Genomic DNA, 23026 nt, shown 5'->3' on the forward strand with positions numbered 1-23026 from the left:
CGTAACAGCAAAAGTTTCAAATGATTGCTGCCAAAATTTCTAATTACATGCCATTCACTTTTTTTGTTACTATAATAATTTGGCATGTAATGAAACGTGTTTGCACAATACTCTGTAAAGAGGCATTATACTGTATGTCTTCCTAAGAGGAAAGACAGAGGAGGTAATGATAGATGATAGAATAGTCAACATACACTCAGGTTTGGCGAAGTCTAAATACTCAAACCAAAGTTCAGCCTTACCTGCAGCAGTGTATTTCCTCTGGTTGAATTTGTGCAGTCGGTCGGTTTGCTCTCTTGTCAACTTGCATATTTGATGAAACTCCTTCGTCATCTCAGAGAAGATCTTTTCTACGTCATCTCTAAAGTGTTTTAAAATATAATAAGACGACAACTTTAAAATACAATGGCTCGACTTTTATTAAGAGCCTGCTTGTGTCAAGGATCAGCTGTAAACATGATTATCTGGCAAGCATCAGATGTAAATATGCTGAATATTTAACAAGCATAGCTATAAAGAGCTTGATTACATATAAATACCATCAATATAACCACCTGACAGAAATATTTTGATGTGTCTATAAAAGCATGCAGGGTAAGTTGTGTGATGTAACATTAATGATTTGTGAGAAGAGTGTATTGCATGAAATGTACAAGTTACAGGTGAGGTGGGTCAAGAAATTCATGTAAATGTGGAAACACTGCTCCTGCTTCTTTATGAAGGAATGACTTAGGCCCTTATTTAAAGTTTGGTGTTCAGGATCCTCTGTCACTTCAGTTCAATAGTCTTTATTCAGTCATAGCAATGACCATAAAAACACAGAAGTAAAATGCATTATACATCATTTCGTTTTTCGAATTCAGAGATTATTAAAAGGCTTCACACCATCAAATTAAAACGGATTTCAAACATCATTAAATATAATCTATGTAAACATTTGGCCAATTATAAAAACAATTACAGTATTGGCACCTCCAGTGATTAGTGCCCATTTAAAACTATTATCAGTCTCATCAGAGCTCAAATAAGTATCCTTATAAAGCATACCTCCTCCTCAGTTTTAAAATATAGTTGAGGACAGAGAAGCGTGTTCTCAAGCTACTATATAAACTGCAAAAAGTATAAAGTGCGCTGTCATTTGTGATGAGAAGTTATTACATGGGAAAACCGGAAGAGATTCAAACCAGGAGCCAGAGTTAGGGAAAGCAACCAAAACAATTAATTGTATGTAACCTGAACCTCGTGAGATAAAATCGATGTTCTAGTTTTTCTACCCAGGTTAAATACTGCTCTGTCCCATGCATTGTGGAAATAGGCAAATAGTTAAGAACTGAGGTTAAACGACTTGCCCTTGCGATTCTAATCTCTTCATTTATCATTACAAAAAATTCCTTAACTATGGTCTTAATTTGGGTCCCAATGGAATCTGGAAAATCAAAAAGGTTGATCAAGCCTATGTCATTAAAGATTTTCTTGACATATGCCAGCCAAGGGATAGAGCATATGTTGTCCAATTTCAGGCAGTCGCCCAGAATGTCTCTTGAGAAACCTGCTTGTGGGGTAGACCATATTTTAACCCAGAGTGGGGGCGGGGTCTTCTAAACAGCCCATAGACAATTCATGGAGATATATCTTGGGGTCGTTTTTGGATAGCCAGGAACTTTTTTTTTTCAAAGGACTGCATTGTAGGTGCTATTTTGTGATCCCACACCCAGACATTTAGACTTATATAGCGGGACCATCTCTTTAATTAGCTTGCGGCCCAGTTTTTTTGCGAATCTAAAAATAGGGCCAATCACTACTCCCATTTTCTGTATTCTCTGACTAGTCATGCCGCTCCATGACAGATTTGCCTCGAACAGGATGCCTAAATAATAATTATAGTGGACGACCTTTGTGATCGGAGTCTCACCAATGAAGAAAGATTTTGTTTTGGTATTTTTGGGACCACAAATTAAAATAAACGATTTGTAATTATTTGTTTTTAAACTCAGGTTTGTCATAAAACTTTTAAAACCATTTAAAAGTTTCTGGAGGCCACCTGTTTGTGAGATTAAAACTGCGCCATCCGCATATAAAAGAACTGGGACTGGTCAAGAGGCATTTCTAGGGGTATCATTGTGACATAATCTCAGGGCTTTGTCTAGGGAATTCATGAAAAGTAGAAACAGGAAAGGTGGCATTATATAACCCTGCCTGACCCCTCTGGCTACCTTTATAGGTTAGGTACAAACGCCTTGTTGAGTGTAGCGGACCGTGGTGGTGATATCACAGTGTAACCGCCTTATGAGGTTCAACAATTGCGGATTCACCCCACAACCACCATCAGAGACCACAACTTTTCCCTATCCACCAAGTCAAAAGTACAGGAGAGGTCCATAAAATGCCATATGTAATAAACCTCTCCTGGCCTTCACGTACTTTCCCGGGATAAGGGATACGTTCAGTGCCTGTTAAATGGCGCCCAGGCCTGGGCAGAAACCATACTTAACCTTTGAAAAGAAAGAATTATTTTCTGTTCAAGTTTCTCCAGGATCACCTGTCCTAGAGTTTTTACTGTGGCATCTAACAATCCTCTGTCAAAATGTGACCGATATCCCATTTGCCTAATTACTAGTGCTATTGGCTAACTTGGATGGGACATCCACCACATCTGTTACGGAGTTTCCCGTCTGCCAAACTTTAAACAAGGCCCTTCATTTTATAGCCCCTCTTTTATAAAATGCTACTCCTAGCTCATTTGGTTGCAAAGGAAAGGAATTGTCTAAGTGAACTAGTGTAGAGTTACTTTTTAATTTTCTAAGGTAAAGTCCAATGTTCTCAGTAGGGTAAATGATATTCTGTACTAACACAATTGCAATTATACCCGTTTCTAAACTGGTCAACAGATCACCTCCAGCATAAATGACCTTAAGATCAGTCAACCATTTGGCAAATGCATTTTGTCTGTGGGAAAACTTGTCTTGGACACGTACAGAATCCCCAGTCTTGGGGACACAAAGTAGGGTGGCATGAAGGTAGCTTCCATCCCTGTAGGAAAATCCCCCAATTTCTTTAGGCTCAAACTCTCCCCCGACGCGGAGTTCTTCCGCACGCTGCAGTAATCATCAGGTGTTCTAGGTTCTCAACTGATCATTGTATACTTTAATCTGATTCTGCATGGTAGCTATTGAAGGAGGAGTAATTCAACAATTGTTTTAACCTAGAGCGTTAGCTCATTTCTCCAAGATGCTGTTGATGGTCCATTTATTGTGGTCCTCTCAGGTTCAGTATCTAGAGGCATGTTCAAGAAGATAATTCATCCATCTACACTTCCAATCTTCATTCAGAACTCAACAAGCGTTTGGTCTTTCTGTCTCAAAAATTCCACCCCCTTCTCTCCATTTCTCAATCTCCTGTTCTCATGCAAAAGAAACTTAGAGATTAACAAGGTGGCTACATTGAGAGTATTGACATCTCAGCATTTAGTCTGGAGGCATAACAGTTATTAAGAGCCATCAAATAAGTTGGACAATGTACAGATACTGCTGGCTGTTGTTGGGAGACAAGAAATGTTATTTTGCAACTGAGAGCAAGCGTAGGTTGGTTCTGGCTGCCTTCACTAGCACAGAACCACAGATTTACATACATGCTATGTTCTAATTTATATACACTACCTGAGAGGTTCTCTGCCCTCTGCCACAGCCTTTTGGGACACAAGTGATGCCTGATATGTAAACAATCACTGGATATATATCGAGCTTTGATGACCTATGATCTGAGAATATGTCCTCTCCTCTCAAAAGGAAGCGTGGATTCATCCCATGTCCCATCATGAACACAGCAGGACATCACAGCCAAACATATCCACAAGGCATCTCAGAAGAGGAAGTCCTAGCTGACTACAGCTCAGGAAAATAAGACAAGAAATAGGTCTTTCACCAGCAAAGAATCTGATTTAGTGACATCATCATCTGCTGTTGGAGCCATGTGGGTTGAAATGGACTGTTTTCATCTGGAAATACTTGGGGCGTATGTTAGGTACTTAAGAACATATGCTTTCCAATTGATTAACTGGTACTAATGTCCATGAATGCCAAAACCTAAGCCACTTCATATTCTTGCTATTAATTCACCATGATAGGTAAACAAATGATTCTGTGGTCCCATCCCATCACTTGTCTAATCCATGAGTTGTCAAAAAAGTGATGCAACATTCATTGGGATGAAAAGATTAACTTTTATGGTGTTGGATTGCTTCAACCCTTAAATGGACTCACAAATCTAGGTGACAAATTTCAGAAGGCTTTAGATTCTGAGTAAACAGGTAAAAAGGATCTTCTTACCAATCTGGCATAAAAAGCATTTACTATTGTTATATTGCCTAAATTTACTTGAACAAATTAAAGGTGTTTTCTAGTTTGTTGTTCAACATCTCTTAATGGCGGCCCTTGAGCAATAGCAGTGGGCACAATATACTGCTGCAAAATGTTTGCAAAAGCGGTCATAGGAAGCGCACAGGAACTAGAAAGGACACTTCCCAGTGGACGAATTTAAGGTGTCATTGTATTACAAATAATTTGTCATTAATAGATCAATCCAATTATTCTGGTATTTATTACTAATTCAGACATTGCTCTGAGGGTTGATGTAATCATTCTGCCTGGCCTTCCTTGGGAGGATGAAAACTGTACGTAGGTATCACTGTGAGCTTCACTGGTGTTCACAGACAGGACCTTCGTTGGGGTTTACAGACAGTAATAACTGTCCCACTGAGAATATAGCTCACTAATCAGTTCACAACCAATCCTTTGAATCCGAAATAAAGCAAACCTTCAAAACTACCTTTTTCATACGATGCAATATAAAAATAAATCTTACCCCTCCTAGCTGTCCTGACATGACAAAAGCAAATGTGTTCCACTCATTAGTACATTTAATGACTTTAATAACCTCTACCCATGTTTCCAAAAATGACTTCATTACAAACTTCAAGGAGTCTAATACCGCGCTTATCATATTCCCAGTGGTGACTGTCAATCAAAATATCACTGCCATGTTTTTTCATTCATTGACAGTAGATAACTGTGCCCAGTTCATAACTTTCTCAATGTAACAAGAGCAGTGCATATATGAAGATCCATATACCCAGACCTATGCTTCCAAAAACAAACCTTCTGTAGTCAAAGATACACTTGTGGGATTAGTCAGTTCCACCCGTGGCATTAGTCTGTACTCTGTGTTTGAACAGTACTCACATTGAAGGTGAACACTAGTTGCACAAAACACCCAGATGAACAAGTAACTTATCTTCGGTATCGCCTTATCAGGCAGAAACTCTTATCTAGCTGCAAATTTCATACCTTGAAATTATACCCAGGCGTCAGACTTGCTCCGAAAACCTTTTTAGCGGGACCTCTTCCCGACATGGTGACATTCCGCACCACATTGGCATTGTCTGCACCGGAAGACTATATGGGCACCACACCAGGGCGCTGACATTACTTACTTTTTGTATCTTTTCCACGCTAGAAGTGCAAAGTCACGAAGATTACTGATGTACTAGTGTGCAGATTGTAAGAATCTCATAAGGGATGAGAGGGAGGGTCAGTAAGGAATCTACAGCTAGAGATAGTCTTTACCAGATAATGCGTTACTGAAAGTAAGTAACTTGTTCATCTGCTAGAGACTTCTGGTCGCAGATTCCTCAACTTAGAATAGATCCCCAAGCAAAATCCCTCCAAGTGCCCATCACAACAGACCAGGCAAGGGTGTTTGGTACACATGTGCATGGACGCCCATGTTGCAGACTTGGCTCCGGTGGAATAAGCCAACAAGTTTGCTTCTTGGCCACCGCTTAGCTGATCTTAATGCAGAGCACTATCCATTGTGAGATGGTCAGTTTCGACATGGCCTTCTCTTTGTCTGCCCCCGATGAAAAGCTGATTGCCCATCAACTCTCTGGTAAGATAAATGTAGAAGAACATTGCTCTTTTTAGGTCCAGTCGGTTGATTCTGTGGAGTCTCCCCTCTTCTTGAAATGTCAAAGTCTTGCCGGGCCAATGAGAGAACAAACAAAAAAACTTCAGTTAAAGGTGGAGAAAGGGGGTCGAACCTGTTTGGATGCACACCAATCCACAAATGTATCCCAATGGCAGGAATATAGTGTCTTGGTTGAGGGATGCATGGCTGCCAAAATAACATCATATATTTGAGGAAGGAGGCAAGAAACTGTCAACTGTCGCCCCTAATTTCCACAAATGAAGGGGGAGGGTGCGCAGGTTTGGATGCAGCACCCTGCCCTGTTGTTGTGACAGGAGATTCTCCCGAAGGGGCAGCCTGACAAGAGGACCAATGCTCAGGAGTTCTGGATACCATAATCTATGTGCCCAATATAGAAGAAGAACAACTTGGCCTCGGTCATTTCTTATGTTCTTGAGAACTCTGGGCAGTGGTGTGACCGGCAGAAAGGCATACAGGAGGCCTGAGCTCCACTCAACACGAAAAACATCTCAGAGCTAGAGGAGCCTTTGAAACCCTAATGCGCAGAGCTGATATTGTCCTTTAGAGTAGGTGGTGGATAGATCTAACCAAGGTTCTCTCAAATCTGTGAAGAGACTCTGCACCATCTCCGGATGGAGATGCCATTCGTGATTTGCTACGCATTGTCCGCTCTGGCGATCAGTTAGCCCACCAGATGTTTAACTACCAGGGAAATGCCCTTACATTCCAGCCATGTCCAGAGATGCAGGGCCTCCTGACACAAGGTCCACGCCCCCCCCCCCCTTTCTTACTGCAATACCACATGGCAGTGGTGTTGCCCGTGAACTCCTAAACTAGCCTACCCTTGAAGGTAGAAAGAAAGACTTACATTGCCAGTCGGATTGCTCTCAACTCTAATAAGTTGTTGTCTAGCTGAGACTCCACCGGAGACCAGAGTCTTTGATCTCTAATTCCTACAGATGGTTGCTCCTGCCTATGAGTGAAGCCTCCATCATTACAGTCAGCTCTGTTATACGAAGGGAGAGTGATCAAGCTTTGACCCTTTTGTGGACCGTCAGCCACCACTGAGGGTCTTTTGCAGTTCCCTCCAATATCTGGACCAGTTCAGAGATTCCCCTGATGCTGGGCCCAATGGTATTTTTGATCCACCTGCAGAGTCCACATATGGCATTAAACCCAGATCAGTTGACTGGGGGTGAGTGCTTGCAATGTTCAACACTCCGTCCATCATCCCCTTTGGTTTTGCTTTGTTCACCCTAAGTTGGCAGGGTATGCCCAGAAGTGGGTCCCTTGCTCACTTTGCCACTGGATTCAAGCTAGCCTGGCTGATGACGGCTGATTAGCCAGGAACCGGTCCCAGGATGCTTGTTTCCGGTCCAGGGAAGACATGGCTTGGCAGTTTAGGCTGGACTGTTCCCATGATGCACAGAGTCAGACTGATTTGCATATGGCCATGTCTGAACTGGGGTGGCGGAGTGAGATAAAGAACGATTATTATTATTATTATTATTATTAGCAATTTGTAGAGCGCAACAGCTACCTCCAACGGAGGTGTCCTGGCGCTAGCATCCATCCATTGAGGGGGACCGAGAGAGAGGCCAACAGGGTTAGACAGTACTAGGGAGGCCAAACAACCACGTTTTAAGGGCCTTACTAAAAGGTAGTTACGCCCTTATCTGACGCAGGAAATTGGGCATAGTATTCCACAATGTAGCCGTTCTCAAGGAGAAAGCACGCCCTCCCGTCCTCGCTTTTCTAAAGCGCGGAATAACCAGGAGGTTCAGATTTTTGGATCTGAGAGTTCTGGCGTTCTGGTATTTCTGGAGCCTATGCCTCAAATAGAGCTGGCACACCTCTCAGAGCTTTGTGGGCTAAGACAAGAACCTTGAACATCACTCTCTTCCTCACCGGCAGCCAATGAAGGCTTTGCAAATGAGGGGTGATGTGAAATTGTATGGGCACATTTCTAATTAGCCTGGCTGCTGCATTTTGGATCCGTTGAAGTCTCCTCATGAGGTAGTCAGGGAGACCAATGAAGAGGCTGTTGGCATAATCAAGCTGAGAAGTGATGAGATCATAGACCACCGTCTTCCTACAATCCATAGGAAGGAAGTGAAGACATCTGCGTAGTGCCTTCAGTTTGCAGAAGCACTGAGAGGAGATGTGCGATATTTGGGCCTTACCTGTCAGTTGGGTGTCAAACCTAAAACCTAGATTCCTAGCTGAGTTAACCGGAATTGGAGGAGGGTTTAATTCTACTGGCCACCAGAGCTCAGATTGAGGGGGGAGAGGCTGATTAAAAAATAGTATCTCAGTCTTATCAGTATTAAGTTTCAGGCAGTTATCTGTCATCCAAGATGAGATATTCCGAAGACACTGCCTGAAATTAGTGAAGGCATTCTTGCTCTGCTCTTTGAAAGAAAAAATAAGTTGAGTGTCGTCAGCATACGAGACGACACGGACACCCGATCTTTCCACAATAGATGCTAGAGGGGCCAAATACACATTAAAAAGTGACGGGCTCAATGCGGAGCCCTGTGGGACCCCTTGTCGCATTGCCTTGAAGCTGGAGACATGGGGATGGATAAAGACTTGTTGTGATCTGTCTTCCAGAAACGACCGAAACCAGCGTAACACGGTCCCTGTAACTCCTAATAGGTGGAGCCTATTCAGAAGGATCTTATGGGAGACCATGTCAAATGCCGCCGAAAGATCTAGCAGCACGAGCATGCCGCAGTTTCCTGTATCCATTGTTTCCCGTATTGACTCTGCCACCTCTAGAAGAGCAGTCTCGGTGCTGTAACCTGCCCTAAAGCCCGACTGAGAGTCATGCAGGTGATTATTGGATTCTAAAAAATCCGAAAGCTGCCTCTGGACCTCTTTCTCCAAGATTTTTGCTGGGGCCGGGAGCAGAGAGATAGGTCTGAAATTTTTCAGCTCTGTCGGATCTGCATCCTCTTTTTTAAGGATAGGACGAACAAAGGCTTTCTTCCAGTCAGTTGGAAAGATTCCTGTATCCAGGGAGGTATTCCAGAGATTGTTCAAAGTGTTATTAATTACAGGGGCTAGGAGTTTAAGAACTCTGGCCGGGTGTAACGCCCTGAACGTCTCAGGATCGATTAACAGACACAATGAGGACGCAACCACTTGTGAAGGGTTAGTTCTTTTAATGAAGGCAAATAAAATACAACGAACAAACAAAAGTTATAGTCACTGGAATCCTCCAGGCTAAGTACGTTACCAGCCCACAGCACGGATGGTCCTAACCGTCCTCTGCATATACGCCGATCCCGGCGTATGCCAACAGAGGGCAGAAATGAAATGTCCGACAATGCCAATCGGTAGGCTGTGAGGGGCACGAAGAGTGTTGGGGAGAATCGAGGAGTCAGGGAAACACCCAGCCGGGGTCTCTACCTGAAGGGAGCAGCCGCTCAACCTCTTCCTCAGACTGCACCGGGACGCGGAGTCACCTCCTGGTGATGCGTCACCGATACCCCAATCACAAGCAAGAAGTCTGAACCGAGAGCAGCCGCTCGATCGATCCTGTGGACTTCCGAGTCTGTAACGCGGCAAACACCTCCTGGTGTGCGTTACAGCTGGCAGTCCCTGTGTCTCTGGTCGGGCTGGGAGTTACGACTCCAACCAGCAAAAGCGCCACTGCGCTTGGACTCAGCCGAGTCAAAAAGTGAAGCTCAATGGTTGACCGGTAGAGCTTCCGGGTCCTTCACAGGTGACGATGGGGCAAGACACGGCCCAGGGAGTAACGACTCGACCTACCTCCGTTCTTGCCTTACTGGAGCACCACTCCGGAACACTGTTCTTCACGAAGCAGGTACGTCGGTGTAAACACAATATCCGACAGCCTTGTACCTCCCGGTTCCTCCCTTTATAGGGCGTGTTTTCCTTGAGTTATGTAACAGCTCTCCTGTTTACATAAGGGCGTGTTTCCCTTGAGTTATGTAACAGCTCTCCTGTTTACATAAGGGCGTGTTTCCCTTGAGTTATGTAACAGCTCTCCTGTTTACATAAGGGCGTGTTTCCCTTGAGTTATGTAACAGCTCTCCTGTTTACATAAGGGCGTGTTTCCCTTGTATGACAGGAATTCTTGACACCGGGCAAGGATCAGAAGGGCAACCAGACTTGACTTTCATTAATTCAATCAAGGAAGCTTCCTTCTCAAACCGGCGAAAGTCTGACCAATTACCTGAAATGCCGTCTAACGCCACGGCCTGCTTATCCGTAGTGGGAAAAGTAGAATAAATAGTCATAATCTTATTGTGGAAGAACGACGCCAGTTCCTCACACAACGAGAGAGACGTCGGGACCGTACTTTTTAGAGACTGAGGTTTCATAAAACTCTCCACTATCTTAAAGATCTCCCTAGGAGAGTTTTGTGCCTCCGCAATTTGTTTTGCCATAAAGTCTCTCATGGTCCTACGTTTCAAGGTGTGAAATTTCCTCAGTGCCGCCTTGTAAATCTCTTTAGCTGGCGTTTCATAGTCTTTTCTCCAAATTCGCTCCAACCTTTTTTTCCAATGGCTTTTTTCTATCCGGAGTTCGGTATTAAACCAAGGTGCTGAGGGCCTACTCCTAGGCACTTTGCAAGGTCTAATAGGGGCTATCTTATCGAGGGCTATGGTCAACCATGATTTAAAGAGTGAGGCATCACGTGTTGGATTTCCGGAGGGAGCCAGAGAAGTATTGACTAGTTCACTTCTAATTGAATCAAGAGTGACCTTCCTCCAGTTTCTTCTATTTACTACAGTTGGCCCACTGTGATTAACAGGACGTTTCAGTCCAAACCTGAACGTGACCAGCATGTGGTCCGACCAAGTTACTGGTATAGGCTTTTCCACTATGATGGCCATGTCATTAGTGAAGACAAGGTCTAAGATGTGTCCAGCAACATGAGTAGGGGATTGTACTTTTTGCACCAGGTTTAAACTTTTTAGAGCATCACCTACTAGGGAAGCTAGGGGGCAGTTAACCATGTCCATATGTACATTAAAATCTCCTAGCACGGTGAAGTTGGAATAACGTAGCGAAAGATTGGCGATGCAATCAAATAGAAGTGGCCAGAAAGAGGCCTCAGAGTTAGGGGGTCTGTATATCAGTAGTCCTGCCATCGAATGATTTTTGGAGAATTTAATTTGGAAGGACAGAGCCTCTATAGGTCCTAGCTCTCCAATTTTCTTATGGGAAATTTCCCAATCCTCTCTTAAAATTATTGCCAGGTCTCCCCCAAGTCTATTATCAGCTCTGTTAGCTGTAACCATTCTGTAGCCCATGGGAATGGCTAGACAGATGTCCGGGTTTGAACCTTCTCGCAACCAAGTTTCAGTCACAAATAGCATATCCCAATTAGAGGTTTTTAGAAGCAGCCAGATTTCAGCGGCACGCTTAGGGAGGGATCTGCAGTTGATCAGAGCTGCCTTAACGATGATGGATTAAACCCAGATCAGTTGACTGGGGGTGAGTGCTTGCAATGTTCAACACTCCGTCCATCATCCCCTTTGCTTTCACATATGGCATCAGGCAAGTATCACCAGCAGGATGCAAAGGCCATGTGGACCAGAAACCTCAGAGTCATCTCATTGAAATCCAGGATAGAGGCTGAAACATCGGATCCGTAGCCTGCATATCCTGCAGTGCAAGGCTGGCAGAAGAGAAGATCATATTGTGTGGTAAAGAATGCGCCAGGGTGGACTTTGGAGGTGGAGGCCTGGATGCCCAGGCACTTTGAGATGGGGTGCTGAGTGAGGAAAACTGAATCTCCAGGGGCAGGGCGTACCAGCAAGCAAATGTCCGGTGCACAGGCACCCCAGTGTAGGGCTTGGGCAGGGCGCGAGCAGGTCATCAGGGAGGGCTTTATTAAAAGGGAAAAAAGGGTGTAAAGGAGTGGCTCCAGGCTGAAGCACCTCTGTCAAGACATTCTTCTTGAAACAGCCAGCAAAGGTAGCTGAAGGTCCAAGACATCAGTCGCCCTCCCAACAACCACATCGAAGGAGGCCCTTACTCCACAGCAACACAAGGAAGAGACACCAGGCCAGTGTCTGGGAAGGTGATCAGATCACTGGCATCCACCACTTCCTCATACCAGTTTCCATTGGCTTACTCAAGGGGGTTGTTGATATAAGGGTCCTCGGATCCTACCCAATCATACTCTTCTTCGGGCCTGTCAAAAAACAGGAGGCACTGGATCTGACTCGGAAGGTTGAGCTTGATCTGCACAGATTTGGTATTGGGTGATGCCGGTCTGGCTTCATATCGGGTATAATGTTGGGGCAGGTGATGCTGTGGGGCATTAGCAGCACTGGGAATGTCGTCGCCACAACAGGCTCCTGTGATGGTTGCTGTTTCGAAAATGAAGCCATTCCGAATGCAGTATCAGATCCAGGATTTCCAACTGGCACCGAGGGCGAACTTGCCGGTCCAAATCCATTGATGGGGTACCTGTCACACTCATGGGGCCCAAAGGTGCTCCAGAGAGATCAGTCCATGCAAAAGTTTAGGTGGATGGCCTCATAAAACTCATGAAGTTGGGTGGTGGTTGCTCCAGGAAACTCAGGGAGGTGCAAAGTGTACCCAGCAGTTTGGACCCACATAGTGAAATCGAAGAGCACTTCGACTTCTTCAATTTCCTGGACATTTTATGGACTTCCCCAAAGACTGAGTGCAATGACAAGGGCCTGGAACAACTTCACGAATGGTACCTGGAGTGTCATGATGTCGACTAGCATTGGGCGACTAAGAGCTCAAGGAGCCCTCCCTCAGTGACTTGGTGTTCATTGTGCAGCAGTCCTCACACGTCTTGGTGTTGTGGTCTGGCTCCAAGCACCACAGGCAAACCAGATGAGGATCTGTCACAGAAATGTATTTGTGACTGGATCCACAGGGCTTAACACACAATGGTTTCTTGGGGCACATCCCTAAACACTGGGAGACCAGAATCTCGACAAAACGTTGAAAAGAATAAATCAAAAAAATGACTGGAGGTAGCTCTCTCCAGATCTGCGCTGACTGACATGGAACGAAAAAAACTGATGTCAGCGTGCTGGGGTGCAGTACTAGATGGGCAACACGCACATCATTTCTGGCGTGGACAACACAAATGCGGGCCTAAATGACGTTACCTACCAGCATGCAGAGGTACTGCTCGAAATGTTTCCGGATCCAGTCTGATTCCTGGGGATAATTCTAAGGGAAGAAATCTGCAGCTAGAGGTCTCTAACAGATAAGCTTACTCCAAACATGGGCTAAAAAGCCCACCTCATGTGCCTTTCCAGAATAATGAGAATGTCTTTGTTAAACAACACAATGAGCAATAAGGATATCTATCCCCCTTCCTCGCAAGGTTTGCCTTTGACAGTATATCTAAGACAGCATAAATGCCTCCACCTCAATATCAGTGTTCTGCAAATCACCCTTAAACAATACACAACATGATTCTAATCCCATCATTATGAATTATATACGATGATTACATCAGTATTTATTTGCCCCATGAGAATGTGATAGGCAAATGAATACTGTGCTTCATGGCACTTCACTTGCCAAGAATTGTCTGGATTTACTTGATTGATTAATGTTAATGCCTCATCAAAAGTAATGGAACATTGCGAAAGAAAATGATCATATCTATGCAGGCCTATGAAAACGCAGACATTTTGCAGTTTTGATCAACTTTTGCAATTCTCAAAAGTAGCAGGCATATGCAAATTAAAACAAGACTTTCCGCAGTTCTCTAGCGTATGCCCCCTGAGCCTAAATATATTTTTTCTCCCAATGGAAAAATGTTTCAATGTAAAAATGCCCTTACCCTTATTGACCTCTAAAGTTTTTTTATCTGAGACTTACCACAGTTTTATTGCTCTACGTAGGTATACGATTAGAAGGGGTGTGAGTTTACCACATTAGCAATTGCAACTCTCATGCTACTGTATTATATCGTTTATAGCATTTCTATAGCACTTTCCTATCCCTTAATGAAGCACCAAAGTGGTTGAGTAAGTGGCTCTGTATCTGTACTACAAGGAGTGATGGATTCACTGTTCTCTATGCCCAGTGTGTTTTGCTGTCATTCGTGAGGCTCGGAGAATGTGCTCCAGACTTGGCGCAGCAGCGTGAAGCAGCATGTTATGCATGAGTGGCATGGAAACAAGAGTGTGAGGGATAGCTTTGTGCGCTGCATATATAGACAAGTATAACTGCAGAATAAGTGTCACAAGAGTCATGATTTGGGGAATAGCCAGGCCTATGTTGCTTTTCCAAATTCCAGGTGGATTTTTATGATAGTTAGTCTCTTTTGGAGCATGTTCCAGAATTTGCATTTCTATAGAAAAAAAAAATTCCCAGCGATGTGGGTCTTCTTTAAAAAGAAGAATTTCAGGATATCTGAGGTTTCTCCTTTGACCTACAGTTTGAGTTATGATCGTAGAAGACTGGCCCTGTCCAGTAGACTTCTCAAGGAGAAATGCAGAGGGTTTTGAATGAGATCCGTCTAGCAAATGGTAACCAAGGTAGAGCACTAAGGCCAGGGGTGGTGTGATCCCACCTGCTGAGGTTAAGGACTTGCCTGCCTGAAGCATTTTGGATTCTTTGTAGCTTGCTGATTAAGTGTGTAGGGAATCCCATGTAGACCCTGGGGCTAGTCGTGCATGTAACTTTTAAGAAAGCCATGTGCAAGGCAAGATGTAAGGGTGTTCCCACTGGGTAAAATGGTGTGACAGAACTTACTAATAAATCTCAGTAAGTCTGTGGGAGGTTATTCCATACTCTTCAGTTCCCAGCACTGAATGATGTGAAATAGTGTTCAAGAATGCTCAAACATTTACCTTCACAAACAAAAAATAAGAGATGTGTGAGGCGAATGTCAGGGGATGACTGCATCAACAATAAAATTAAATAAAGATTCCATTTAAGTAGGTGTGTCCATCACCGACTTCCACATGCGAAACAAGTACATGAGGCAGCTATGCAATGGCGATAGAGCAGGGACTTCAAAGGCGTGAACATCGCCATCTTTTGTCCTGTCAGCTGTATGGGCAAAGGTCACCAGCTTCAAAAGACCATTTTTCATGGTAGCCTCGATAGGCTAGCTTTGCGAAACAGCCCCGTCAGCTGTATGGGTGAAAACCAGGAGCTGCATCCTGGTAGACTTGAAAGGCTGGTTATGCGTTTCAGTGACCTAAGATGCTGACAGGCACACTTGATGATGCACTGGTAGCATCATCATCACACACAGACAGTCCCTCCTCACTTTCCACTTACTTGCTTGTTGTCATCCAAAATGGCTCTTGGATTCTCTTTCCCAGAGAATTTCACAGTACAATGAGCTCTCCACATAGGAAAATGGCACCAGCTTGCAACGTAAACATGTACATGGAGACTAGGATCAGCACAGGAAGTAGTGGCGCAAAACTTCTGAATTCTTTACACAACTGTAGTGCTGCTTTCACAGACTGTGCCTGTCTGAGGATTATTGTTCCGATACCCCTGGTGTGATTTTGAGTGGTAGATGACCAGACACTGATTCCATGAATTTGCGATGAATTCTTCATCTGTAGTGCACAGTGTGTAAAAAACACAGGCACGGCTTTGAGCTACAGCCTCCATCCATCACAGCTTGGGGAGTAGATGATAGAAGGCACAGTCAGACTTAAAAAGCAGTGAAGACACCCAGATGATGCTCTTCTCACTTTAAGACCTATTGGAGTTTGTGATTCCTCTTGCATTTTCGATGCTAATGTACTTAAGCATCCAGACAAAAGTGAATACGATACCGGTGCTTTGCTGGACACACCCCATTCACCTTGAAGTCAACTGTCTAGAACCCAGAGGTAGGTACAAATACTTACACTCCAATGTAGAATGCATGCCAAAGGAAAACTCAGATGGACATGATTAACAGGGGAAGCAACATAAATACATATGGGTTATTATAGATATTGGGTTAAAGTGAGACAACGAAGAATGGTAGGGCATTTGCAATTTTTGACTCTCTCCAAATGTTTGGCTTCCAGTCTTAAGTCATTATGCACAAATCACACCTTCTCCAGGCTTTATTGGTAGTCCAAAATTCAGAACAGTACGAATAGCCTATAACCGTAAATTAAGACTGTTGGGTACATGTAAAAAATGTATAGTTTTCATTCACAGCCATTTGTTAATTACTAGATTTGTTGGTATGAAAACCAATTGTAAGCCACGACTCCGTGAATGGCTAAGGATATAGCAGATATTTGGACAACTAACAGTGTAGCTCTCTGGGATGAGTATGACTGTAAAACGATACAACTTTCGTAGCTCCTCAGAGCGAAAATGTACAAATTAAAACACGGTTACCTAGTTCTCTTTTTCCCCCATTTACTTTCACTTTTTTTTTATTTCAACGTGTAGTTTCTTTGGGAAATGCTTGATCCGTTTCTGAATTTAGAATTCTGTCTCGTTTTCATAATGCTGTAACTTTCTAAGCTCACCAGTAGATTTCAAACTACTTTCCCCACAAAATGCAAGTAGGCAGATACCGAAAAATAGGAAATGTTAACCAGGAATCAGAAAACTACAAAAATATGGGAAAAAAATGTTTTCGTTTCCACTCTGCCTGTTTCTGTTCGCTGGGGAGAGAGTAAACGTACCAGAGTAAATCTTTTGTCGGTGCCCTTTCTAGTTAACATAAAATACACACACTTTCTAGCACAGCACGTATGTTAATGTTTTGTAAAACGAAAAGACAACATTTTGCCATATTGGAGTCTTTTCACAGGTCTCTGCAGGGTAATTCACAAACTCTGGGTACCTTTACTATCCCCAACATGCAGATTAAAATTTGTTTTGGATTTTTTGGGGAGGGACAGAACCCACAGCACTATAGGAGTTAAAATGGAATGTGGTTGTGTGGGTTATGGAGGAGGGAGGGGAAGAGGGGTGCGTGTGAGCTCACGTCCATTCCTTTAAAAAGGTTTGTGTTGGTTGGGGGGGGTGTAAGTGTGTGTATGTGTGTGTGTGTAGGTCTATGTGCTGCCCAGATACTATTTTAACAAGTAAGGCGACTCACGCGCCAACAGGGGAGCTATCCAATGACCACAATTAGAAAGAATAGAATGCCATTTAGCTTGCATATTAATATACATATAATTAAAGCTGCTTTACCTTTCACTTATGTGAATAGCAGAAGTACCTGAGGCTGCTGGTATGACATCCTGACCAGCAGGATACTCCAATCTTTTATTTTGTACCTTAAAGAAAGAAAAATACGGCAGGGCTGCATTACAATCTGTATCTTAAATTAAATTGATTGAATTAAATTGATTGCAATCTATATAAACAGAAACGTTGAGCAAAGCCAATCTAAAATGATCAAGTGCACCTCTGTGATGCCCGGTAACTTATCTGATGTTTAGTGAAAACAATACTATAGCACGTATCGACGACTTGATAACATTGGACTGCCACCTAGTGGAGCCCAGTGGTGTCGATCTTTGTTAGTCAACTTCAAAACCACTTGGGAAAATAAATGCATGCTTAAACTATTAAAGAGTTGGGAAATTAAAATGCAACACGAAAATATCAATCACGGGAACTTATATAGACGTATATTACATTAAAGAGCCTAGTGAGTTAATTCATATGCGCTTTTGATTATGACATTTGAGAATGGCCCTAAACAGAAACGGGATTTATAAAACTCAAGGACCCCGAGACTTATGTTTTTTCAGATCTGGACGTGGCATTTTAAGCATGTTATACACATAAGAAAACAGTACACATGTGAAGTGCCTGGAAAGATCAGAAGGTGTACATTATGCATTAAACACATTTTTATTTCATGAGCAGTAGAAATAAAACTGAAGCAAAAAACTGTTACTCAAGAAATAAGGCAAGGAGTAAGGCAGAGTGCACAGAACCGTTTCATATCATGCTACCTTGTCCGCCAAGTGATATCTTCTACTCCCTAACGGCTCCTTCACCGAGATAAGCAATGGGTTTCCTGTGCCCACGCCTGCTAGTATTTTGCAAGTTCTGTTTTTTATTTCTATTACTACGAGGGGCGAGAACGTTTCGATTTGACTACATTTTCGTTTTTCAGATTAGTTGTTAGGGAAGAATATTTCTGGGTCATTATTTAAGGCTTATTCGTTAGTAATAAAAGTTGTATTCATTTATCTAATGTATTTTAAGTGGGACTTTTTCCTGATTTTACAGATTACGTGGGTTGGAGGAGGGCTGTGCACAGAGCAAGGACTGCTCTGGTGGCTGTCGGGAGAGCGTGCACGCGCGTGCCACTAGAAAACAGTTCGAAACCAGTGACGTTACTGATCAGGCTCTGACTGAATCACAGAAAAACAAGAGCACCTAGGTATCCAAGGGATCTGGTGCAAGTATTATTACAGAACAGCAGTGGTCCCTAGGGAGGCGAGAATAACAACGAGTATCAGACGATAAAATTACATCCAAACAATATTTTTAATATGTAGCGATCCATAATAAATAAAAGTTTTTTTTAAAAAAAAGTACTGCAGTGGGATGTGAGTTAACGTGAAGTGAGACAAGCGAGGAAAGTGCTTAGGCAAACGTGTGATACACGTGACTTGGAAGTGAAATATTTGTATCGCAGTTACATTATATGAGATACAGCTCATGAAATACACAATAAATCAACGGAGATTGGGCCTGATTGTATCGTCGACAGCGTTTCGATCCGTTTGAATGGTGGGATCATCGCGAAAAGTTTAATGTAAACCTGAGTAACTGTCACTCAAAAAGAGTTATGTTTGTCAATAAATAAATCAAACGCATGAAGTGGGCCCCCACTGTAGTCTCAAGGGCAAAGACATAAACGGGGCAGAATATTGCTAAATATTGGAAGGGTTATAAGTATAAGTAAGCCTGTCAGGACAAAATCCAAAAGCACGGGACACAATGTCAGGCATACAGGGTGCTGGGGGTACCACACTGGCCAATCTGAACCATTTCTGTATTGATAACCTATACAGGTGAGAACTGGATCTCGAATGTACTCAACTGTATCCTGCAAATTTACAACGTAGAGACGAGGTGGGAAGGCAGGTGGTCCCAAGAGAGTAAATAACACCATTTTATATATATGTAGAATTATTAGCAGACTTGTTTACTTGCTTTCACTAAAGTGTCTAGGCAATGCCATGATAAGTGACCGCATACTGTGGAAGATGGTCAGTGTATTAACAGCGACATATATTATCAAATTAAACAATATTTGGACAAAGACCATAATAGGCTTTGCTGCGGATTTGATCTAATTAGCTTTGATCATCAGGTAGAGATAATGGTGGACGCTCTTTCTGGAGTATCCACTGAGGGACTGATGAGAATGGCAAGTCATTGAAGGCATTGCCTTGATTTTGAACATCACTTTTCGAAGAGATTAGTAAAAATGATCGCTTCCAGACATAGACCTGTATGCGATGTAGCGCAATTTCCAACAGGTCAGAAGTCGAAAGACGTGATTGTATTTGGCGACTCCACTTTGATTGATGTACGCACTATCTGCAGTTCTGTTGGCAATGGATATGGTTAATTTCATGTGTCTGCTTCAACACCGCTCACGGTCAGTAGACCTGGGGTTAAGAGAACCCAAAATGCTCGAAAGCATGCGGAGCAACACAAGGAAAAGATCAATACTGCTACGTTTAGTTCACATTCAAATGTTAGTGCTCTGGTCTCTAGAGGGAAGGTTAATTGCGGTAATTGTGATATCTAAAGACAATTCTTGCCACTCACACTTTTAAACATTCTGTATCTAATGTAAAAATGAAACGTAGCTTCTAGGTAAAAAACATTTTGTTTAAAGTAATAATAAAGCTAACCCTCCTACCCGAATACAATCACAACACTTGTTTCGATGCTTTGGAAAAGTCAAACAAAATAGAGTCAAAAGTGTAATAAAAAGTAAGTAAGAATGCAAAGTGACTGGATGCTGAAAGTCGAATTGGTCAAACAACATGCACATTTATTCGCTGGGAAAAGCATCGTCTTACATTGAACTTTATGCAACTGACAATAACGAAATACATCAATAAACGTAGTGCAATAATTACCAAATTGTATTAAACAAAATAGAAAAGCAATACACAAAAATGTATTCTTAAATATACAGATAAGTTCTCCAAGGTTAATTAAGTTGCAAAATATGAAAAACAGTGTACTACTATGGGGAACCCTTGCTCCACCTTCTCTAAAAAAAACTACAATCTGCAGGAAACTGATTATTCATGTAATACCAGACAATCTCATTAACAATTGACTATTTTACATGCTTCCTTTTTCATATGGTCTTACCTCTGTTTCACAGATTTGCATATTTTTGCAGTCTATTTTATCAAGCCTTTCATGTGCTTCTTTTAACTTTTTACTCAGGAGCATGATGTGTGCATCCCTATTGTTCAGAAGTGATTCAAATGTTTTCCCCTTCTTAATGCTCTCTTCTTCAATTCGCTTTAATTTGATTTGCTCCTTTTCCCATTGCTCCTAAAATTGCAGAGGTAAATAGTATGAGAGTAGAAATCTCCTAGACAATTTTTAATTAATGCAATCACCCATATGTGGATAATAAACAGTAATACAGATTGAGAAACCATACCTGAATAAACATATTTGTCAAAAAATCATTCATCCTATAGCACAAGTGGGAACCCAGATATGTATAAGAGGACACTGATACATATTAAAGGAGCACTGAGAAAAACAAGTATTGGGAAAAGCCCAAGCTCTTTGCTTGCTAATGAGTCCTGCCAATCGCTTGAGAATGCATGCATCAAGACACAGACGCATTTGAAGGCAGTCTTGCGATGGGTCTTCTATATAAGATGACAGTCGGCGCCCATGTTTTACTGGTGATGCATGGAAATGCATGTGTCTTGACACGTGTGCATCATGATTTATAGTGTCAATTTTTAATTTACCCATATAACATTGCACACACAGATGTTTGAACTGTAAATTAAAATATGAAATAAGTAAACAAGTGTGGGCAAAAAAGAAGCAAGAGGCCCCCAGCAGCATTGCCTACCTGCTGGTCCTTGTTAAAAAAAAAAAAACAATAAGAAAAATTGAAAAAAACTTAACACTGGGAGCATTTGGAGCAGCAGGAGAGAAAAGAGAGTGCGCTTGGGGGGAGGCAGAGAAAAATTAGGAAGATAAAGCAAGGAAACACATGCACTCCATTGCAGTGCTGAATGTCAAGTGAATCTCTTAAGCGTGCAGTGGAAGAATACAACTCATCAAATCATGGAAATGAGACAGACTCCTGGGAGATTCAAAGAAGATAGGATGGAAAGCCATCAAATCAAGAGCAGACAACTGAGACAGACAACAAAGCCATACAATCATGATTAAGGGCCAGACCCAAAGTCCATTTCTAAGTAATTGTGCTCTAAACAATAGGTCTGCTGATAGTCTATAGCCAAGATGTAAATATGCATGCTTGAGAATGTGCAGGGCTAATGTGGAAACGTCCAAGCCATGTAGTGGAGGAAAATGGACTAGACTGAGAGGTACACAAGAGGATGGTTGGAAGGTGGGTTGGGGCACATTGTTAAACTTCACTATCTTCTAACTACTTTTTTGAATGCGCCGGTCTCCTACCACTGCTTGGCGTGACTTCTAATCAGTGTCAAGATGAAATGTGTCTCCGAGCGACAGCCACTTTAGAAACTCCAATATGCAGAAGCGCTGGACATGGCACGTCCTCAGTGGTGGCGGATAGATCTAACTAAGCTTCTCCCCAGTCATGGAAGTGATCTCGAGGCACTGACAGCTGAGTTTGTTCAACCTGTCCTCCAGAGACCCCACTGGGTGTTGCACGACCAGAAAAATGTCTTGATGTTCCAGCCATGTCCTTCGGCAGAGTGTCCACAAGCCCATCCCGCCCTGTTTGTTACAGTACCAAATGACAATGGTGTTGTCTGTGAACACCTGAAACAGCATTCCCTTGATGAAGAGGAGGAAGGCTTTCAATGACAAGTGAATCGCTCTCAACTTCAACAAGTTGATGTGAAGCTGAGACTCCGCTGGAGACTCGAGTCCTCGGATCTCCACCTTTCCCAGTTGGTAGCCCCAACCCAGTTGTGAGATCTGGACCGGGACGAGAGAGGGGTCTGCTGCTGAACCAATCATGACTTGGTAGCCACCACTGCAGGTCATTTGTAGTTTCCTTCGATATCTGGACGAGGCTAGAAAGATTCCCCTGATGCTGCGTCCTTTAAGACTTCAGGTCCCAATGGAGAGCCCGCATATACCAGCAGGCAAGCTTTACAAGCAAGATGCAGAAGGCCAAGGGACCCAGCAGCCACAGAGTCAGTCTCACCGAAATCCACACTAGAGGCTGAAACATCAGTAGCATAGCCTGAATATACCGGACTCGCCGCTCCAGAAGATAAGCGTGGAATTGCACTGTGTCCAGAATGGCTCCGATAATAGGTCGTGTTTGAGAGGGAGTCAGGCGTCATTTGGGCAAGTTGATAATGAACCCCAGCAAATGCAGGAGGTTTGCTGTAGTCTGTAGGTGGGTGGTGACTGCCTGGGGCGAGCCCACCTTCAACAGCCAGTCGTTGAGGTAGGAGGAAGACGGGAATACCTGAAATACACAGGTGGCCTGCGACCACCGCCATATACACAGGTGGCCTGCGACCACCGCCATCACTTTCGTGAACACCCAATCGTCACTGGTAACGCCAAATTGGAGAACAGCGAACTGAAAATGGTAATGGCCCACCGTGGAGCGCAGGTAACATCTATGGGGCAGCAGAACGGATATTTGGAAATATGTGTCCTTCAAGTCCAGCGCTACCATCCAGTCTCTGGGATCCAGGGCAGACAAGACAGGAATTAGTTAAGAGGGCGCATATGGAGAATAGGGAAGAGACTGTCTTTTTCAACACCAGAAAGTAGCGAGAATAGCAACCATGACCTACTTCTGATGTCGGTACCCTCTCGAAAACCTGTTTGGCTAAAAGAGCCTGTACTTCCTCATGCAACAGGGAGAGGTTATCCTCCATCAGCGGAT

At 43.1% G+C, this 23026-nt stretch overlaps 1 protein-coding gene across 5 annotated transcripts in view; it reads right to left on the bottom strand.

Annotated features, from left to right (window-relative positions):
- TANK (TRAF family member associated NFKB activator) overlaps window positions 1-23026 on the bottom strand; it is a 299318-nt gene that overhangs the window by 48939 nt on the left and 227353 nt on the right. For all 5 annotated transcript variants that reach the window (XM_085645450.1, XM_085645446.1, XM_085645448.1 and 2 more), the window contains 3 exons: window positions 20302-20490; window positions 17134-17219; window positions 243-361 (listed from right to left, as the gene is read on the bottom strand). In XM_085645450.1, the coding sequence (XP_085501576.1) occupies window positions 243-361; window positions 17134-17219; window positions 20302-20490 (394 nt within the window). The remainder of the gene's footprint in view (window positions 1-242; window positions 362-17133; window positions 17220-20301; window positions 20491-23026) is intronic.

Source organism: Triturus cristatus, chromosome 3_1 (assembly GCF_964204655.1).
Source record: "Triturus cristatus chromosome 3_1, aTriCri1.1, whole genome shotgun sequence".
In the NCBI taxonomy this organism is placed as follows: Eukaryota; Metazoa; Chordata; class Amphibia; order Caudata; family Salamandridae; genus Triturus; species Triturus cristatus.